Below are 17352 nucleotides of genomic sequence, written 5' to 3'. Positions count from 1 at the left end.
AACTAGGAAAAACCTTGTAGCGGCTGCCGTAGGTCAGATCCAGCTCGGTCTCCTCGATGTCAAAGGCCATGCCAGGTTTCTTGGTCATGAACTTGACGTAGATGGCCTCGTCAGGTTGCACCCTCAGTACTAACTCGTTTCGCTTGCTCTCGCCAGCGAAGATGTCACCAGCAACTTCCTTGTACTGGATACGCACTTCTGCCTTACGTTCATTCAGTGCTGCATAGCATAGAAGATAGGGCAAAGCAAAAAAAGATATATATGACAAATTATTGCCAGGGAAAACCAGCACAATGTGCCAGAAAATTAGGATGCCAATATCCTAAACCTACCACTTTCACGGAAATTCCACAGTGTATGGACACCAACTCTGAATATGAAGCAAAGGGTAACTGTTGTTTGTTTGCATATATGACTTTGTGCAACTGTGCATGGCTTATCAAGTATTTCATACAGCTGTTCTGTACGAGCTTTCAAGGGTCCGCACATACACATGAAATGATTGCCAAACATGTGATGAGGATCCCACACGCTGTAAGCTGTGCTTGGGGACCCTGGTTCAAATCCCATCACCAGACACGCTTTTTTTTTATTTATTTAAGAGGCCCCTACCTGCCACTAACTGTAATGTAAGAGGCAATGCCTGGCATAATGTTTTGCATTATACACAAACGATTTCCCCGACAGATACCCACACACCTTTGCCACAGCGCAAGATGAAAGGCACTCCTTCCCAGCGCTCATTGTTGACGTAAGCTACTGCTGTGGCATAGGTGGCCGTGCGGGAGTTCTTCGGCACTGTAGGATCATCCAGGTAGCCCTGGGTCTCGTCTCCAGTCCCACCGGGCTTGCCCACATATTGGCCCAGCACCACATTGTCCATGGTGATCGGGGGAACGCACTTGAGGACCTTCACCTGCACAGTGCTGACATCATTCCACTGTTGCTCGACACCCATTTCAGTCAGTGTGAGTGGACCTGTGCCTCACGTTTGGTCAGGGCTAATAAGAGCACCCCATTCTCACCCAGTGTTACAACCACAAAAACGTTTTTCAAATGTGGCACTAATGCCACATACTTTGATGAAACGGTCCACAATGCAATGTTCCTGCGGAGTGCATGCAACACCCTGAAGTCTGCAATCTGCAGAACTTGACAATGATGATCTATGAAGCCACAGGGGTTAATAGGATTCTCAGCATTGAGTTCAGAAATGGTCACCGTTTTATTACAAAAATATGCTTATGTGCAAGAAATACTGCAATCCCATTAACATGTCTATTTGTTTTGAGCCAATACAAGCAAAGAACATGTCCAAAATCCACTGGGTAAAAATAACAGTATCTGCCGAAAATGAACATTACAAGCTTTTATTTGCTTGACTGATGTCACGAAGATGCTCATAACATTTGAAATCACGAAAAAGTCGTCTTAGAATTGGCACCGACTCTGCTGTGGGCATTCAGTTATTTATTCTTGAAGCACTGCTATCGAGGCTACACACTTCAAAGCAGCCAAGCGAGTTTCTTGAACACACTTGCTAGCAAGTGCGCTCCACAGTAAGTGTCACTTAACACTTTCGTATGACAGCGTGCAAGTGAGACTAACGGCAAAGTGCACTCGCTCGAAGTTTCACTAAATATGTTCGCCTGACCGGGGTATAAATTGTTCAAGGCCTCCCGATTAAACCACTGCAAGCCTCAGGAAAACAAAATTAGTAAAGCACCATGTAAAACCATTTACAATAATGTTCAAATGTTTATAGAACCAACCCCACATACTCATCAGCACAAAGAGCTGCAGATATTTTTCCATAGTTATCACGGCCTTCACTGCTGTTCCCTGTACAAACGCGAGTGTACTTCATGGCAATGAGGCACACATTACCATGCAGACACTCCTGAAGGCAAAATTTGTACACAATTTGCATTCATAGCACACATTAGATATTACACAAAAATCAAGCACAAATGCTTAAATGATGGTGTAATCTCAATACCACACTATGTACTTTGAATTTTCAAAGCGGGTTATTATGCAATAAAGGAATTGCAGGTAACATCAAGCAATGAAAAATTACTAATGTGTGAAGTGACACAGACAACGTATTCTGTCGGAGAATGGCAAAAAGCAGGCAATAAGGTGCAACGCTCAGGAAAATGTACGACAGAAAGCAATAGATAACTGTGCATACAGCATAAATCTAACCTTTCATTAAGCAACGTCAACACAAATAATGCACGCAATAAGGTTGCAAAATGCCAACCTCGCATGCATAGTGCAGAAGGAAATAATGCCTGTAACACAGACTTCCTGATCTGAAACCTGGAGCAGGAAGCAGGAAACGGTGTGCCATCCGGTTTCCCATTATCAGCACAGACACGCACAGACCCACAAAGTGCAAGCAACCCAGCCTGCTAACCTTCTCATTCCTGATATCCTCTGCATCAGTGGACACAGGCCTTTCCATGGCGACGAGAGACATAATTTGCAACAGGTGATTCTGCATGACGTCCCTTCAAAGAAAGAATACACACACAATAAGCACTCATACGAGAAAGCTGTTGATAAAGACAGGCTTCTATGCTATCTCCCACCTCTAAACAAATAAAAGCTCTTACTGCAGCACATTCAGAAAACCTGCATGGCATTTCAGCATAGCTTGGGAACAGTATTGTGCCATTAACACAAACATTCTACAATATTAAAGTTATTACCTGTGTAATGCATAAAGATTCTATGAGATGGCATGCTATTCTATGAGACTGATTCTATGAGATTGCATAAAATAAAAAGAGAGACAACTGTATGCATTATTTAGTTTTATACCACTTCATCAACCTCTGCACTATAGCGTCGCTTCAGATAAGAGTCTAACATGCTCATTGAATCTGTGCAATTTCTTTTAAAGGGACACTAAAGAGTAAAATAAGTTTAGCTCATTAGTAAATTACCCTTATACAACAGAAAAATAAGTCACTGTTAACATCGGAAAAGAAAAAGATGCAGAAATGAAAGACAGGTGGCGCTGCCACCTTAAGGTTCCCACAGTTCTGAACTAAAATTCTGATATCATTTACACGAGTGTAGTTCACTAGTAAAATACAGCTAGACTACACTGCATATTAAAGAAAAAAAACTTGGCAAGCTTCTGTAAGTTTTTCTGCAATGGAATGGCCCGAATAAAAGAAATTTGAATCGATGGGCTAACAAAACGTGCCAGGGAGTACAGTGCAAAATTTGGACTTCATTTGCTCTTCCAGTAACCATACTTCGAGAAATTAATGAAAGTAGAGTTCTGGAAGAATAATTTATCAGTCTAAAGTGATTTAGACTTTCTCTGTAATGTCTTTACAAATTTTGTTTTTATTTTTTTATTTATTTACTTTATTTTTTATTTCATACATACTGCTAGCCTCCATTTTGAGGCTGTTGCAGGACATGGGAAAATACAATGCATCAAAATAAGAATGACAAACTTATACACTTATTAGTATTGTAGTTTACAAGTAGACGTAGTTGAGTAATACAACAAAGGGTGTGACCTTCCTGAGTCAGGCCTTAAAGGTTAATGAACAGAAATACAGAAGCATAAGATAAACAACAAAAAAGTACATCAAAACCAAAAATGCGGGGTCTGCAGGCGATACTGGTAAATCAAGATGCGCATTCATAGACATATTTTTCCAGCATAGGAAGGAAATCGTCAGGTGAGCAATTTATGATATCACTAGGCAATGAATTCCAGTCTCTGATTGTCTGGGGAAAGAAAGAATACCTGAATGTGTCTGTGTGGAACCTGTATTCAATTAAATGTTTATGATGTTTAGTTCTAGTGTTTCGCTGTTCAGTGAAAGATACATATGCACCACTGTTTAATTTGTAGACTCCGTTAAGGAGGTGGAACAGAAACTTGAGACGTAAGTATTTCGCACGCTTGTAAATAGTCGGGAGACAAGCTTTATCAAGGAGTTCTGTCGGAGAATCATTACGGTTGTACCTATTATAAATGAATCTGATGGCTTTTCTCTGTATTGTTTCTAGGCGTTTTATGCACTGTTTGGTATGTGGAGACCAGCAGGTAATACCATATTCTAGTACAGGACGAACGAATGAGGTGTAGGCTAGCATCTTAGTGTCTGGTGAGGCAGATTTTAAAGAGCGTTTAAGCGAACAAAGTGTTGTAAATGCCTTAGAAGATATGTGTGACACATGCTTGTCCCATTTCATATCAGATGATAGGACAATGCCCAAATATTTATAATCATCGATTATCTTTAATTTTTGCTGTTCGATCGTGTAGGTGAACTCTAGTGGGGTTCTTTTTCGGCTTACTCTCATAAAAACAGTCTTGTCTAAATTAATCTTCATTTGCCATGCCTGACACCAATTTGCTACTTGCGCAAGCTCGTGATTTAGTATTACTTGATCATTATGGTTCCTAATCTCCCTATATATAATGCAATCATCTGCAAACATGCGCATCGTTGATTTTATGTTATCTGCCATGTCATTGATGTATAGTAAAAAAAGAATTGGTGCTAAGACTGTTCCTTGTGGTACTCCGGATGACACTTCTACCCAATCAGATTGCTGACTTTCGATTTCTACGTACTGTTGCCGACCTGCGAGATAAGCTTTTATCCAGTTTATTATGCTGCCAGATCCGAGAATGTGTTGTAGTTTGCCCAGGAGTTTAGGATGGGATACCCGGTCGAAGGCCTTCGATAGATCTAAGAATATTATGTCTGTCTGCCCGCGGTTATCAATTGTTAGAGCGAGATCATGCACAGTTTGTGTCAGTTGCGTAACAGTAGACAGTCCTTTTCTGAAACCATGTTGGTTGATGCTAAGCAAGTTATTATCTTCCGCAAAGGTTACGATGTGTTTTAGTATGATGTGTTCGAGAATTTTGCAAGATGTGCAGGTTAGCGAAATCGGTCTATAATTTGATGGGCTTGTTGCGTCACCTGATTTGAGAATCGGGACAATCTTTGCTATTTTCCAGTCTTTGGGCACGTCAGACGATTCTAGAGATTTTTTAAAGATAAGTAAGAGGTATTTAGAGACCCATTCTGCGTATCTCTTGAGGAAAGTATTGGGGATCCCATCTTGGCCACAAGATTTTTTAATGTCGATGTTAAGCAGCAGTGAAAGTATACCTGATTCTGTTATCTCTATATCACCAAGTATGTCGCCGGTTCCCCTCGGCTGATGGTTTAAATCTACGTGAATATAGTTGGTGGTACCTGAAGGCAACTCAGCACAGACAAGAGAAACACACAGGTGGTTGTGCTCGGCAGTTTTGCCATCTTTAGTCTTGTGGAAGCAGCCCAGATTCATTAGTACAGTAGACTTCCGTTAACGCGACCCTGACGCGACTAACAACAATTATCAGATTATTCTGATGGTCAAATTAAACAATATTCAGAAAAAAAAAACGGCAAAATGGCCGATTCATTTGGTAGTATATTCCAGATTCTAACCTGCCCCCAAGTCAAACATGTGCCCACTTTATACGTGGTCACTTTCTACGAGTTTTCTTTGACACCAGGCGAGATGAGAATTTTGACAACAATTTACAGCAGTTACCCACCTAATAATGCCAAAGCTGTCAAAGTAACCACCTCTGCCTTGTGTTCCAAATGGTTCTTTGAATGATATCACAATGCTGGCAATGTTGTTTCTGTTCCACGTAGGACCAAAGATCTGGTTGGCAAACCTGAGGTGGGACAAGAATGGAGAAAAAAAAGAAGTTATACATGCAAGAAGACTGGCAGCAAAAACAGAGAAAGCCAGTCACCAATTTCTCTAGTCACTACATACTGCGTAATCCAGTGCAACTCTTTTTTTTTAAAGGCCAGATTTCTAGTTATAGCGAACTGTGATCTTACCAATTAAAAAATACGAGAGAGGCAGTACCACATGTTCAAACATAATGAATTTGCAGCTTTTATGATGCTTATAGCAGTGCACAACCTGCCTGGTCAAAGAGAGCACTCCAAACAAACAAGGAAATACTTTATTATAATTTTTTATTTATTTCATACTGCCAGCCTGTTTTAGAGGCCCTAGGCAGGAGTGGGATATACATAAAGAGTTTAACAACATAATAACATGTGAAACACAAGAAAGAAAGAAAAAAGATGGAAACAAACAAAGCGTCATCTTGTTACAATGCAAAAAAGAAGAAACAACAATAAAAAGGAAGAAAAGAAAAGGAAGGAAGATATCAAAGAATTCTCCAATACAGCACATGTTTACACAATAGCTTATGCACAAAAAAATGACAAAGAATAGTTTCTCCCTTCGCAGTCAAGTAAAAGTACTTGTTTCCTTTCCCTAACATAAACTTCCATGGCTAAATCACACGTACAGAAGTAAAAAGGAATATACGGGAGACAACAGTTACAACAGCTCAAGTGTAAGAGCTTAGCATGAGTCATGCTCAAGATGCGGGTAGAGCTCCCTGGGAACCTGCAGCAAGTTGTCTTGTCGGCCACTTTCATTTCCACAGTCCAATTAATATTTTATCTACACCTTTAAAAGGAAAGTTAATTTCCCTCATGCATTACTTAGCTGCATTGTTTGTTGCCTTCATTTTTTTTTTCTAGCAAGCATATTGAGGCCCTTGGTTCCACTTCTCACTCAATAGAATGAAGTTTCACAAGAATATAAACATGTTTATATTAAGCTCACATAACTAACATGGCAGAGTGTGGTTGTAGGCCAGTTGGTGATTCATGATTTTGGGAACTTACCTCAACCAAAACATGACACTTAAAGAGACAACACGAAGCGGTTCATGTTGTTTCTTTCTTTAAGTCTCGTGCTTTGCTTGCGGTAACTTCCCAAAATCACATAACTAATTTAGTTTTTCATGTGAAAGACAAAAGGAAAAAGAAAGGAACTAAAAGAGATGCAGCTTTAAATTCTACTCGCTAAATGACATAAACCTAGAATGTGCAGACAGCCGATCAAGAGCATGGAAGCATTCATTCGGCAAATTTTGGTCAAGATATTGAAGCAGTGCAAGATATTCCAGCTGCTCACCTTATTGCCATGAGGTTTTGAACCATCTCCTTGCCAAGATAGTGGTCGATGCGGTATATCTGAGATTCTTCAAACAGTGATGCCAGGTGGTTCGAAAGCTCGGCAGACGATTGAGAGTCCCGGCCAAATGGCTTCTCAATTACAACACGGGTCCAGCCCCTGGGACATTGAGGATGACAGGGTCAGCCAAACAAAAGTAAAGAAAACCTGCAAGACCGTTCTTGCAGTATAGGCAGCATTGTTTGGTTGATGCACGAGATTTGTAATGTCACAATGCAACAATGGGGACGATGAGAGAGACTATAATAGAGTGCTCTTCATTAGTTTAGCCACATGGGATTCTTAAAATGCAGCAAAATGCAAGCACACAAGCAGTTCTGCATCCATAATCCAGCGCAACGTAGATGCCAAGACCAGAAATAGCACTCGCAACCTTGTACACAGCAGCAGAATACCATAGCCACTGCACCATTGCAGCATGTAGAATGTGAAGCAATTTTATCAAATCAAAGCGATTTTTTTTTTCCAGTAAGGGGTGCTTTGCTCTTTTTAATTGAAGTATATTGGCCTGCAATACTTTCTTTTGCACTGACAAATATATCAGATAGATGCCACTCCGATATAAAGTGAAATCTGAAGTTTCTTTTTCTCCCTCTTGTACACTGAAGAACATACCATTTTTGACACAACAAACCCGATATTTCCCAAGGCAAGCGTAGTAACATAATAGACATAAGTAACAAGTAGACATAATTTAACTGAATTTTACTGTTGGCAATACAATACATATATACACATGTACAGAAATATGCCGCCCCAAAATAATTGTTAATGGACCCTGCCCTACTTGCTACTAAATTATGTAAACATTTTTCAGTGGCAGTTGCATACAAAGCTTCATTTGCATTAAATACTATGATAACACAATAACAAGCGGGTGAACATGTGATTTGCGTAGCATTATATATTTTGCGACAGCCACAGTATCAAACTTTTAGAAAGCAAGTTGTGTTGTATAAAAAATATGTATATTTTTTTTAATTCGAGGACTGACAAAAGAGTAAAAGCATACCTTAATTCATTGGCGAGTTGTTCCAAATTGCAATTCCTGCTAATTACAAAGTCCACAGAATTTCCTACAAAGATTAGTAGATTGCTTCAAAATTTAGTTTTGCAAGAAACAAAGCCACAAGAACGTCTGAAGCCATAAGCACAAGGATCAGACAAGTCCATGTACCAATCATCATTCCTATGGAAGCTGAAAGATCGCAGTGCCAGAGTCCCCTCTAGTAATTTAAGTAGGAAACTATGTCAAAGCCTGGTGGCCATCGTTGGTATCAATTTTGGGAAACACGAACCATCACATTTTTCACTTACTGCTTGCCCATACAATGCTGCTTGATGTTGGTGGCGACCTGCTGGAAGACTGTGGGCGGCAGGGCCAGGTAGAACATCCGGTTCCCAGCAGCACCGCCTTCGAGTTTCTGCATTTCTTTGTTGAGAGCTGCAAAGTCATCGCCCACATCATACGTGCCAGCCAAGTACGAATTGGCACGAGTGAAGTCTGCAAACCGGCTCTTGTCTTCCTCCTTCACCTGATGTAGAAAATGATTGGGAAGAGAGATCATACCCAGTGCAGCTCCAAATACTGAAAGCACTTGCGCGACCTATTTTTGCTTAAAGTCAACTTTATTTTTTTATTTACTTTTCTGAATATGGCTGAAGCATCATGGCATTACATAATGGTGACATACAGCGAGTTACAGGGAAGCAGTGAATCCTGCAGCAACTCTACAGTAATGACTTCCAAGCTTATGAATCACTAGTACCTTTTGCTCAGAATTACACAAAGCTGAGAAAATTGGTCAAGACTCATGGTAAGGGAAGGCAGGTGTGAAAGGAGAACCACTCCTTACCAAATGCATTGCTCATGCGTACCTTTAAATAATTATGGGGTTTTACATGCCAAAACCACTTTCTGATTATGAGGCACGCCGTAGTAGAGGGCTCTGGAAATTTTGACTACCTGGGGTTCTTTAACGTGCACCTAAATCTAAGTACACAGGTGTTTTCGCATTTCGCCCCCATCGAAATGCGGCCGCCGTGGCCGCATGTGTACCTTTAAAACAATGCAAGTGTAAAAAAAAAAAACAAGCTTTAGTGATGCAGTTGTAACAAAAGTATGGTTGGGCTCACAAGAAATTATAATGAAACTGCAAACTTCACAAATGTTGAAGTAGTCAAGGAGTAACCCTTGTTCAGCTGTTGAAGAACTGAAGAACACCTTCACTTCAGCTATTAGAGACACACTAACGAGCAACAATATAATAGCTTAGTCTAGGAGGATTTTTTCGAAGAGTTCATTTGCGTTTATTTGCTGTAGAAACACTTTATTAGCAGTGAAATTTAAGGGCACAGTTTCCCTTCCTGAAGTTAGCACCTCAGCTGCAGTACCAGTATGTCAGTACGAAGTCACAGATTTCAATTTATTCCCCACACATTTGAACTGCTCTTGTTATGAGAAATTTTTCAAAACCCACCAAGCTTAGACACTTACCTTTAACACAGAAACTTTAGCCTCATCTTTAGTTTTTGTGTCGTATCTGGCTTATCAAAACTGAAGTGTTATTGCTATTTCAGTGACGTCTTTTATCAAATAAGGTTAACTTAGCATTCAGATTTACGTCCCTTCAAAGTCCAGTCAGCTGCGATATCGAAGTTACTCTAATGCCGAAGTGGCAGATCAGATTTTGGGACAGGCCTCTGCTGTCTTACTGCCTTCCTGGTGCGTCCCATACCACAACTTTGCAGCCCCTGAAACTACAAAAACAGCAGGCTATTTGCCAACCTTTGTCATTGTGTCACAAGTAATACATAAATTTGGTTGGCTGTGATAAAGAGCTTACACACAACTGGCCAAATCTGAATAGACTTTATAAGCATTAAGGTAACACAGAACCCGCTTACCTTTAGGAATGAGCCAATTTTCCCCCACAGCTCCTCCACTGTCATCTTGGTGCGAGCATAGCCAATGAACTTTGTTTTCTGCGGCAATAAACCGTCTCGGTACAGTGCCCTGTAATTGAACAAGGAAGTGGCATCCCGAATTATGAACATTTGTAGTATATACACCTTAAATGTCACACCTTAAATGTTTTAAATCTGGAGCAAAAGATGCCTGTATACAGTACAAAAGCATGAATGTCAAGGTGGTAAAAAATAAAAAGCAATATGCTTTAGAATAATGCATGCAGCACATATCTTACGACATATTGCTTCTCAGGCAGCCTAACCTGCCATCCTTGTTTCAATAAAAATCATCCACTCATTCTACATAATTTACAAGTGGATGGAGCATATCTGACTAAAGTGATAGCAAGACTTGAAGGGCAGCTGCATTGCTGCTTTGAGCTCCGGAATGATCAAGCCACCTATGTCACTGTCAATAAATTTCTTAAGATTTTAAATGTAACCGTGAATGGATTTTTTTTTTTAATAGCATTCTGCAATGCTTGAAAAGCGAGAACTATGTTTTGAAGGGCTTTACGTACTTACCATAATGTTGGGTAAATTTTTTTCTTTGCCAAGTCCCCCTACGAAAGATAAGGAAAAATATGGGTAAGAGGTGGGTCATCGAACGTCACACCTCGTCAAGGAACGAGAGAAGGAAAACACACGGAAAGTGCGGCTAAGTACACTTCTGGCGAGCACCTACATCGAGGAAAAACTGATGGGGAAGGTGCGCTTCGGCAGGCATGGAAGAAGCTTGCGCAGTACTACAGCGTGCAGCCACAGGTGCGTCCGTACACTACACCGCCATGCAGGCACATCGAACACTCCGCATGCATCACGTCTAAAACGTACGAGCTCGTGTAGGACCACAACAATCGCTAGTCTGCCGCTGTCGCTCGTGGACTCTGCGTGTCCGTTCGTTGCATCGCGGGCGCTCGCGCCCGGAGCGGGAGCAACGGCCACTTCCCTTCGAATCACTCCCATCGCCGAGTCGCCTCCGACTTCAAAGACCGCCCGCTCCCACGTGGGCCCTTGTTTTTAACAGCCAAGCTCGGGTCCGTCGCTAAGCGCTGGTCGGTAAACATTGGGAGGAGAGCGCGCGGCGGCAGTGCAAAACCAAAACCAAGAGGAAGAGCAGCGACGTCCCCGTGGGAGCCACTTACCGAAGCGCCGAGCACGACGAAGATGTGTAGTTGCCCCTCCTGCACAGGCTCCTCGAACAGGTGTATCGATTCCTTGAGGAGAGCGATGCACTGGGGAGATAGAGAAGGAGGGTACGACGTTTGAGGCATCCCGGCGGCGTCTGCAGCGGCGACAACGGAGGCACAAGGCTTAAGCGAGCCGCTCTGAACGCAGCCCAGCTTGGCTGACGATGGCTCGCGGCGCACTTTCCTATTTGTAGCTAACCGCCGCGGCGGCAGCGGTCGGACGAGCGGAAACGGATGAGCGCGCCCCTGCTCCTACGACGCTTTGACGCACGCCGCCAGCGGGCACGTGCCCGCCTCACTGGAAAAGCCAACGGGACCTGCGAACGACCGGCCCGCGCCGAGGCTGATTGGCTTCTGCTCGCCCAGCGCGTTCTCGATCACAAGTTTGCGGCGCACCGGCCCGTACGAGAGCGACGCCGATGTCGTAACCGGACGCAGTTTCGGTTCGCTGCCCCTTGTTTCCCAAACTGGTTTGCGACCCTGAGCGAAGAAAACTTGGCCGCCGCTTTGGTCAGACCTTTCGCTTTCACCCGACGCGGGCGCGCTCCTTTAAACAATCGTTTTTCTACGATCAGCAACTGGTCGGCAGTCATGAACTTTCTACGGGGGAGGAGGGTGCACACATTGATCGCGCGTTCGCGTGGGCCGATCGGGACGGGATAGGCTGGTTTGATATGTATCGATCAAAGAGGTTTTCGAGAGCACTCTCGAAGTGCTGCGCGCTCAATGCCGCAGCTTTTGTTTTCCCTTTCATCTCTTCACGCGTGGTAGCATCGGCTGATGTCTTCAGTGTGGAAACTGCACCGCGCGCTTAAGAGTGCCTGCCGTGATAAAGGTGTCTAGAAAGTGAACAGGGTGGTGCGTCTCTGCACTCCCCAAAAACGGGCACCGATAAAGCGACGCGAGAGCGTTTCTCTGTTTCCCGTTCTCTTCGCGGCGTAAATGTTAGTACAACGACCGCGCCTCACTCTATCCTTGACTGTAGCTCGACTGACTGACAGGTCTGAAATTGAATTTCGTTACCGCCCAGTCGAGCGACGTAGCTGAGTCGCGACACTGGGACACATATCCTGGAGCATGCTAGACGTTCGCGAGTACAACTTCTGCGAGGCGCTCAGTGCGCCTGACAGACACAACGAGCGCATTTATGCAAGAAGCAGCTGTACGTACTACGTGGGCGCGTATGGAGGTAGGCTCGTAGGACGGATCTCAATACTTACAACGGGCACAGCCAAGAAGAGGAGCAAGAAAACCCAGATCTGACCGGGTAATAGCGCCATACGTGAGCGAGTGACTCGCCGAAAGCAGCTTCTTGCCTGCGGCGGCAGCCTATTCTTGGCTGCTGCCCCGCGGGGACTCATCAATGTTTCACCGATAAAGGATTCCTCTTGTCTGCGTTGCCTTGGTATCGGGAGCCGAATCTGTACGTCACTCGTCAGCAAACTACGTCAATTAGCGTACGTGCGTTCAGTAGGAAAGACGATCGAGAGAGGCGCGCGCGTAGGCAAAATCGCATTTTCTTGCTATATATACTGTAAATATGGGAGGGTTACATTGTCCTCTGCAGCGCCGGTCGTGACACTAATTTCCGCAGCTACCTTCGGCAGCGGCCGATAACAAGTGCGAACGTTTGCCGGCCCTTGAAGAGGCTTTTTATGACTTCTCTTGACGACGTGATTAACACTGAGAAGTGCACTAGTGTAACCCTGAAAACCTACAGTACTTAATTTTATTCATTACGTGAGCCTTAAGTGCCCGTGCGGCGAGCATTGGATCGAACTTTTCCGACTGCAAATGCCAATCCCCTATCCACTGGTGCTGCTTGTAGAGCTCTATAAAGCGCGCTATGTAGTATAACTGTTGTCCAATGTATATTGCATGCGCCAACTAATCAGAATCGAACTGATCATTGGCATGTGCATACGAATTAGATTAATTCAACGCGTATTACAGATATTGGTGAATCGAGAAGTTTGTGTCTGGGAAAAAAGGGACGTGGGGGTCTGCCCTCTCCAGACATGCCGGCACTTGCGCCCATGGCACATGTTGTGCAAAAAATTTGTGGCGCTGACAAATTTGAGCTTGCGGTAATCCGCATACAACCCTATCCCGTTCTCTGTTTTGGTTTCATGAACGCCCCTCTGATGCTGTCCTGGATCCGCCCCTGACTGCAGATAAGAAATTAGCACCCTAGCGCGAACTGATTGGAAGAGAGTCTAGCATCTCTTTGACACCCGAGCACGTGAAGGTGCGGCCGAGTTTCGTCTGCAACGGGTTTTGTGAACTCCACGGAAATGTTATTGCAGAGCTGCATGAGTAAATAAAAAAAAACGAGCATTGCGTATGTGTTACAGTAAAATTGTTGCTGCGAGAAATCGCATGTCTCCGGCCGGTAGCCCGCAAATTGACGAGAGATAACTGCACGGGAGCCTTTTTTGCATGTGGCTTTCCTGGAAATGTGGGCGCGATGGCTGGAAATAGTGAAAACACATGGTTTCGCTGAGGCAGCAATACTCTTTGTGTTCACCCAACTCGCTCGCCGTTTTAATTCACCTGCTGCTTGTTTTCATATACAAAAATCCGAGACTATAGCTAATACGAGCGCTAACGATTATACTTTCAGCCATGAAAACGTCCCGTAGTTGTTACGGTTTACATCTAACTAGCTACTAACGACTACTGTTAGAACTGCATCGTTCGTTGCCGTGGTGAGCGGACGGCCGATATTCTGCGAAACTGTCGGTCGATATCACTGCACTCGCAGGCTGTGTGCGATAGGACGCCACAAAGGTTAATTCCCTTTTGCTCATGGGTCTTCCACTATATAGCGTACATCATAACTTAAAATGGCGTTTTAGCTGGTGAAATACCTGTCAAACGCAGAAGCATTTTCATCACGCAGCTTTTGAACCGCAAGCTGAATCACTTTTCTATTTATTTAAAAGAAGTCGAATTCATAGATTATTTTACTCCTTGAAATGTTTTGGAAAAGTTAACAAATCTTTAAAAATTTCGTGAAAATTCAGGCATTAACTTTGTAACTATGTCGTCGTCTGTTAGAATGCCTAAAGCGAACAAAACTGGCGCGTTGCAAAAAATGCGTGAAAATACCGCTACCGTGAAAATAACGCTGTAGTCGCCGAGCTGCCGTGGACTGTTTTGGACATTTATTTTCAGGCTGTTCAACGCTATTTCTTGTTTTGAATGTTAATAACCTACAGAAAGCTAAAAAAACATCGTGTATATCTTAATTCCATGGCTTGCATATAAAACTTAAGAATTAGAGAAAACCCGCACCACTGAAGCTCCCAGCGCTTAACGACAAGCACGTAATTACGCTCGCAAACCTCACGCGCGTACGCCGCGCGTTAAGTTATGCAGGTGCGTGTCAACCATGTAGTTCAAACACTATCCCTGGACGACTTGTATGTTTTGACATCCCATTCCCGAAAGCGTCTGCACACACGCTTGTGACACGAGATCGGCTAATTGGACCGAAGCTAGAAGCGCCTTTCACTAACTGTTGTCTTTTTCTTATACTAACGTTGTTATATAGGAACACGCATGATAAATAAGCATTATACGGTGATCCGAACGTTTTTCGAACACGAATCGAATAGTCTTTGCTATTCGCGTGGTATTCAATATAAGAATTCACAAATCGAAGTTCTCGAATGTATATATTTTTTTTCTCTGTTCGAATATGAGGGTTGACAACAACTTATCGGAGTCTCGACGGGGAGAGGCCGATAAAAGTGAGGACTGCTATGGCCATGATTCTGCTGCGCGTGCAGGAGGACCGTGGTCGTTGCGCTGAGGTATACGCACCATGTTTCTGAACGAACGCATGGGGAAGACAAGTTATGCCTAATAATTTTTAGTCATTCAACAACAACAAAAAATGCCTGTTGATTATAGGCAGCGTAAACGAAGATTGGTTGAATCTATTTCCCTCCCCTTCAAAGAATACAACAACGCGTGCATCTGGTGACGTGCCGTTCCATTGTTTCACTGCTGCCATTTTCGTATTGCACCAGATAACTGAAATCTGTTGCTTCTCATTTACAAGGTCCTCAATTGACCAGACGTCCAGTTTCAAACGGCATTACATGCATGTGTCAGATAATGTACTCAAACACTTGATGTACACAATAATGTACACAAACACGCAGTCCATGCAAACTTTACATTCATAATTCGTTTAGAGATGAGAGAATATTCCGTTCGTTATTCGGACCGAGGTCGTTTTTATCGACTATTCGTATTCGATTCTATTCGAAAATTTCACTATTAACCACAGATCCACCAGGGAGTCACGAATGACTATCAGTCTTTTCTGACTATGAAAAAGAGTGCAAGCAAAACAAGAAGTGAATGTCACAATATCGTGATTCATGTGTCGTTATTCTTATTCGTCCTGGTTTTTGTGCGCTGTACGTTACTATACATACCGAAATGAAGCGGGGGAAAAAAAAAAGGAGACTTCTTTGACTCCTTTAAGACTATATTAAAAAGTCTGTGTAAAACAAGAAATGAGGGTCACAATGTAGTTCCTCTTCTATGATTCTATTATTTTTCTTTCCAAAAAGCGTACGTAATCGAGCGTCGTGCCAGTTAGCGTGCAGCGTTGACTCTTCCGCTGTTTAGGAATTATCGTAGTTTAATTCATTAAACTGATAAGCTTGTACAACTGGCTTTCCTTATGTATTTGAGTCTTTGTCTCAAAGACAGCCATGCTAACCTCACGTCTTTCCGGCAGACAGCACGGTCGCATGTACATGGTCGACAATAAGGGGTTGGCGGCGGGAGGGGGCTTTAGGAAGAGTGGTTTAAGGCCAAAATCGTGTTTCGTATATAGTAGTTTTTGCAGATATGAAAAAACGTGGTGAGAAGAAGAGTAGGATGATGTGAAGCTGGCGTCGATCATTGGTATCGCTTTGCCCTGTGTTATAGGGCTGCGGATTCTTTCTGTATACATATATCCCCTGTAAATATTCTTCCCCGTAATAATATGTTAGTTGAGAAGGATGAGAACATCCGGAAGCTATTTCAGGCCTCCGTTTTAAAGAACTCTGCAGAATCGAACCCCTTTGACCTAATCGCCGCATATATATGCTAGTTCGTCTTTTCTGTTGATTTAGTGGTTAAGTTTGCAAGAGTGGTCTGGCTGCACGCACCGCGAGGCTTGGCGTGTATAGGCTTTCTGGGCCTTGTCATTCCGGCTTGCGAGTGACCGCCGAAGCAAAGGATGATTTATTCAACGGCGCTGCCTCGTTTGCCGACTCGCATCGCGAGTACGCCGCATTTCGCGATCTGGGCCACTGACTTTGCTGCGCGCGCGAGCGCACGCAGAGAGAGCGGGTTCGCGGCAATACATACAGACGTCGGCGAAGCTGAAGCAGGCGTTTACTTTGCATGTATATAACGCATTGCGCAGGAACGGCATGCGCGCACCGAGTCACGGTAGCTTTCTTTATTCGCTTCTCAAGTATCTGTCGCTTTCCCTCTCCAGTCGGCTTTGATCAGTGCAGATTGCCTTCTTCTGCAGTGTGTATCCCGCTAAAAGCGCGCAGCACTGTGGAAGCTACATGGTTTAGGAAACGCACATTTCGCTAGCCGCACGCGCAGCTCTCTTGTGTGACGTATTACGTATATACGCAGCCGACCAGAGTGTTCAAAACTGGGCTGAACGCCGGGAAGCTATGTTGAAGGGTGTGAGTGGAGAGGCTTAGCCTTTATAACGCGGCTTGAACAGCCCTGCTATAATCCTAGTTGATGGTCTGTAAGCCCTGTTTGACTTTACTGACCAGCAAGTTCAAAGAATAGCTAGATAAGGTTTTGCTTCAATGTTAATCTATAGTGTACAAGCCATAAATTGACGCGGTAGGCGAATACTGATGGATATGCATAGGTGGACAAAACTTCGTATGTATGTATGTATGTATGTATGTATGTATGTATGTATGTATGTATGTATGTATGTATGTATGTATGTATGTATGTATGTATGTATGTATGTATGTATGTATGTATGTATGTATGTATGTATGTATGTATGTATGTATGTATGTATGTATGT

General features: G+C 43.3%; 1 protein-coding gene across 6 annotated transcripts in view; it reads right to left on the bottom strand.

Annotated features, from left to right (window-relative positions):
• Zw (glucose-6-phosphate 1-dehydrogenase Zw) overlaps positions 1 to 17352 on the bottom strand; it is a 50170-nt gene that overhangs the window by 3056 nt on the left and 29762 nt on the right. For 2 of the 6 annotated variants that reach the window (XM_065437492.1, XM_065437496.2), the window contains exons 2-10: positions 11229 to 11318; positions 10609 to 10646; positions 10021 to 10129; positions 8431 to 8648; positions 7054 to 7212; positions 5597 to 5722; positions 2423 to 2516; positions 700 to 916; positions 14 to 219 (exon numbers count right to left, since the gene is read on the bottom strand). In XM_065437492.1, coding sequence (XP_065293564.1) covers positions 14 to 219; positions 700 to 916; positions 2423 to 2516; positions 5597 to 5722; positions 7054 to 7212; positions 8431 to 8648; positions 10021 to 10129; positions 10609 to 10646; positions 11229 to 11318 — 1257 coding nt within the window. The other 4 variants (XM_065437491.2, XM_065437494.2, XM_065437493.2 and 1 more) reach the window with 4 other exon arrangements.

Source organism: Dermacentor albipictus, chromosome 5 (assembly GCF_038994185.2).
Source record: "Dermacentor albipictus isolate Rhodes 1998 colony chromosome 5, USDA_Dalb.pri_finalv2, whole genome shotgun sequence".
Taxonomy (NCBI): Eukaryota; Metazoa; Arthropoda; class Arachnida; order Ixodida; family Ixodidae; genus Dermacentor; species Dermacentor albipictus.
The sequence above is the reverse complement of the archived record's forward strand: the minus strand, read 5'-3'. Positions and strand labels throughout refer to the sequence as shown.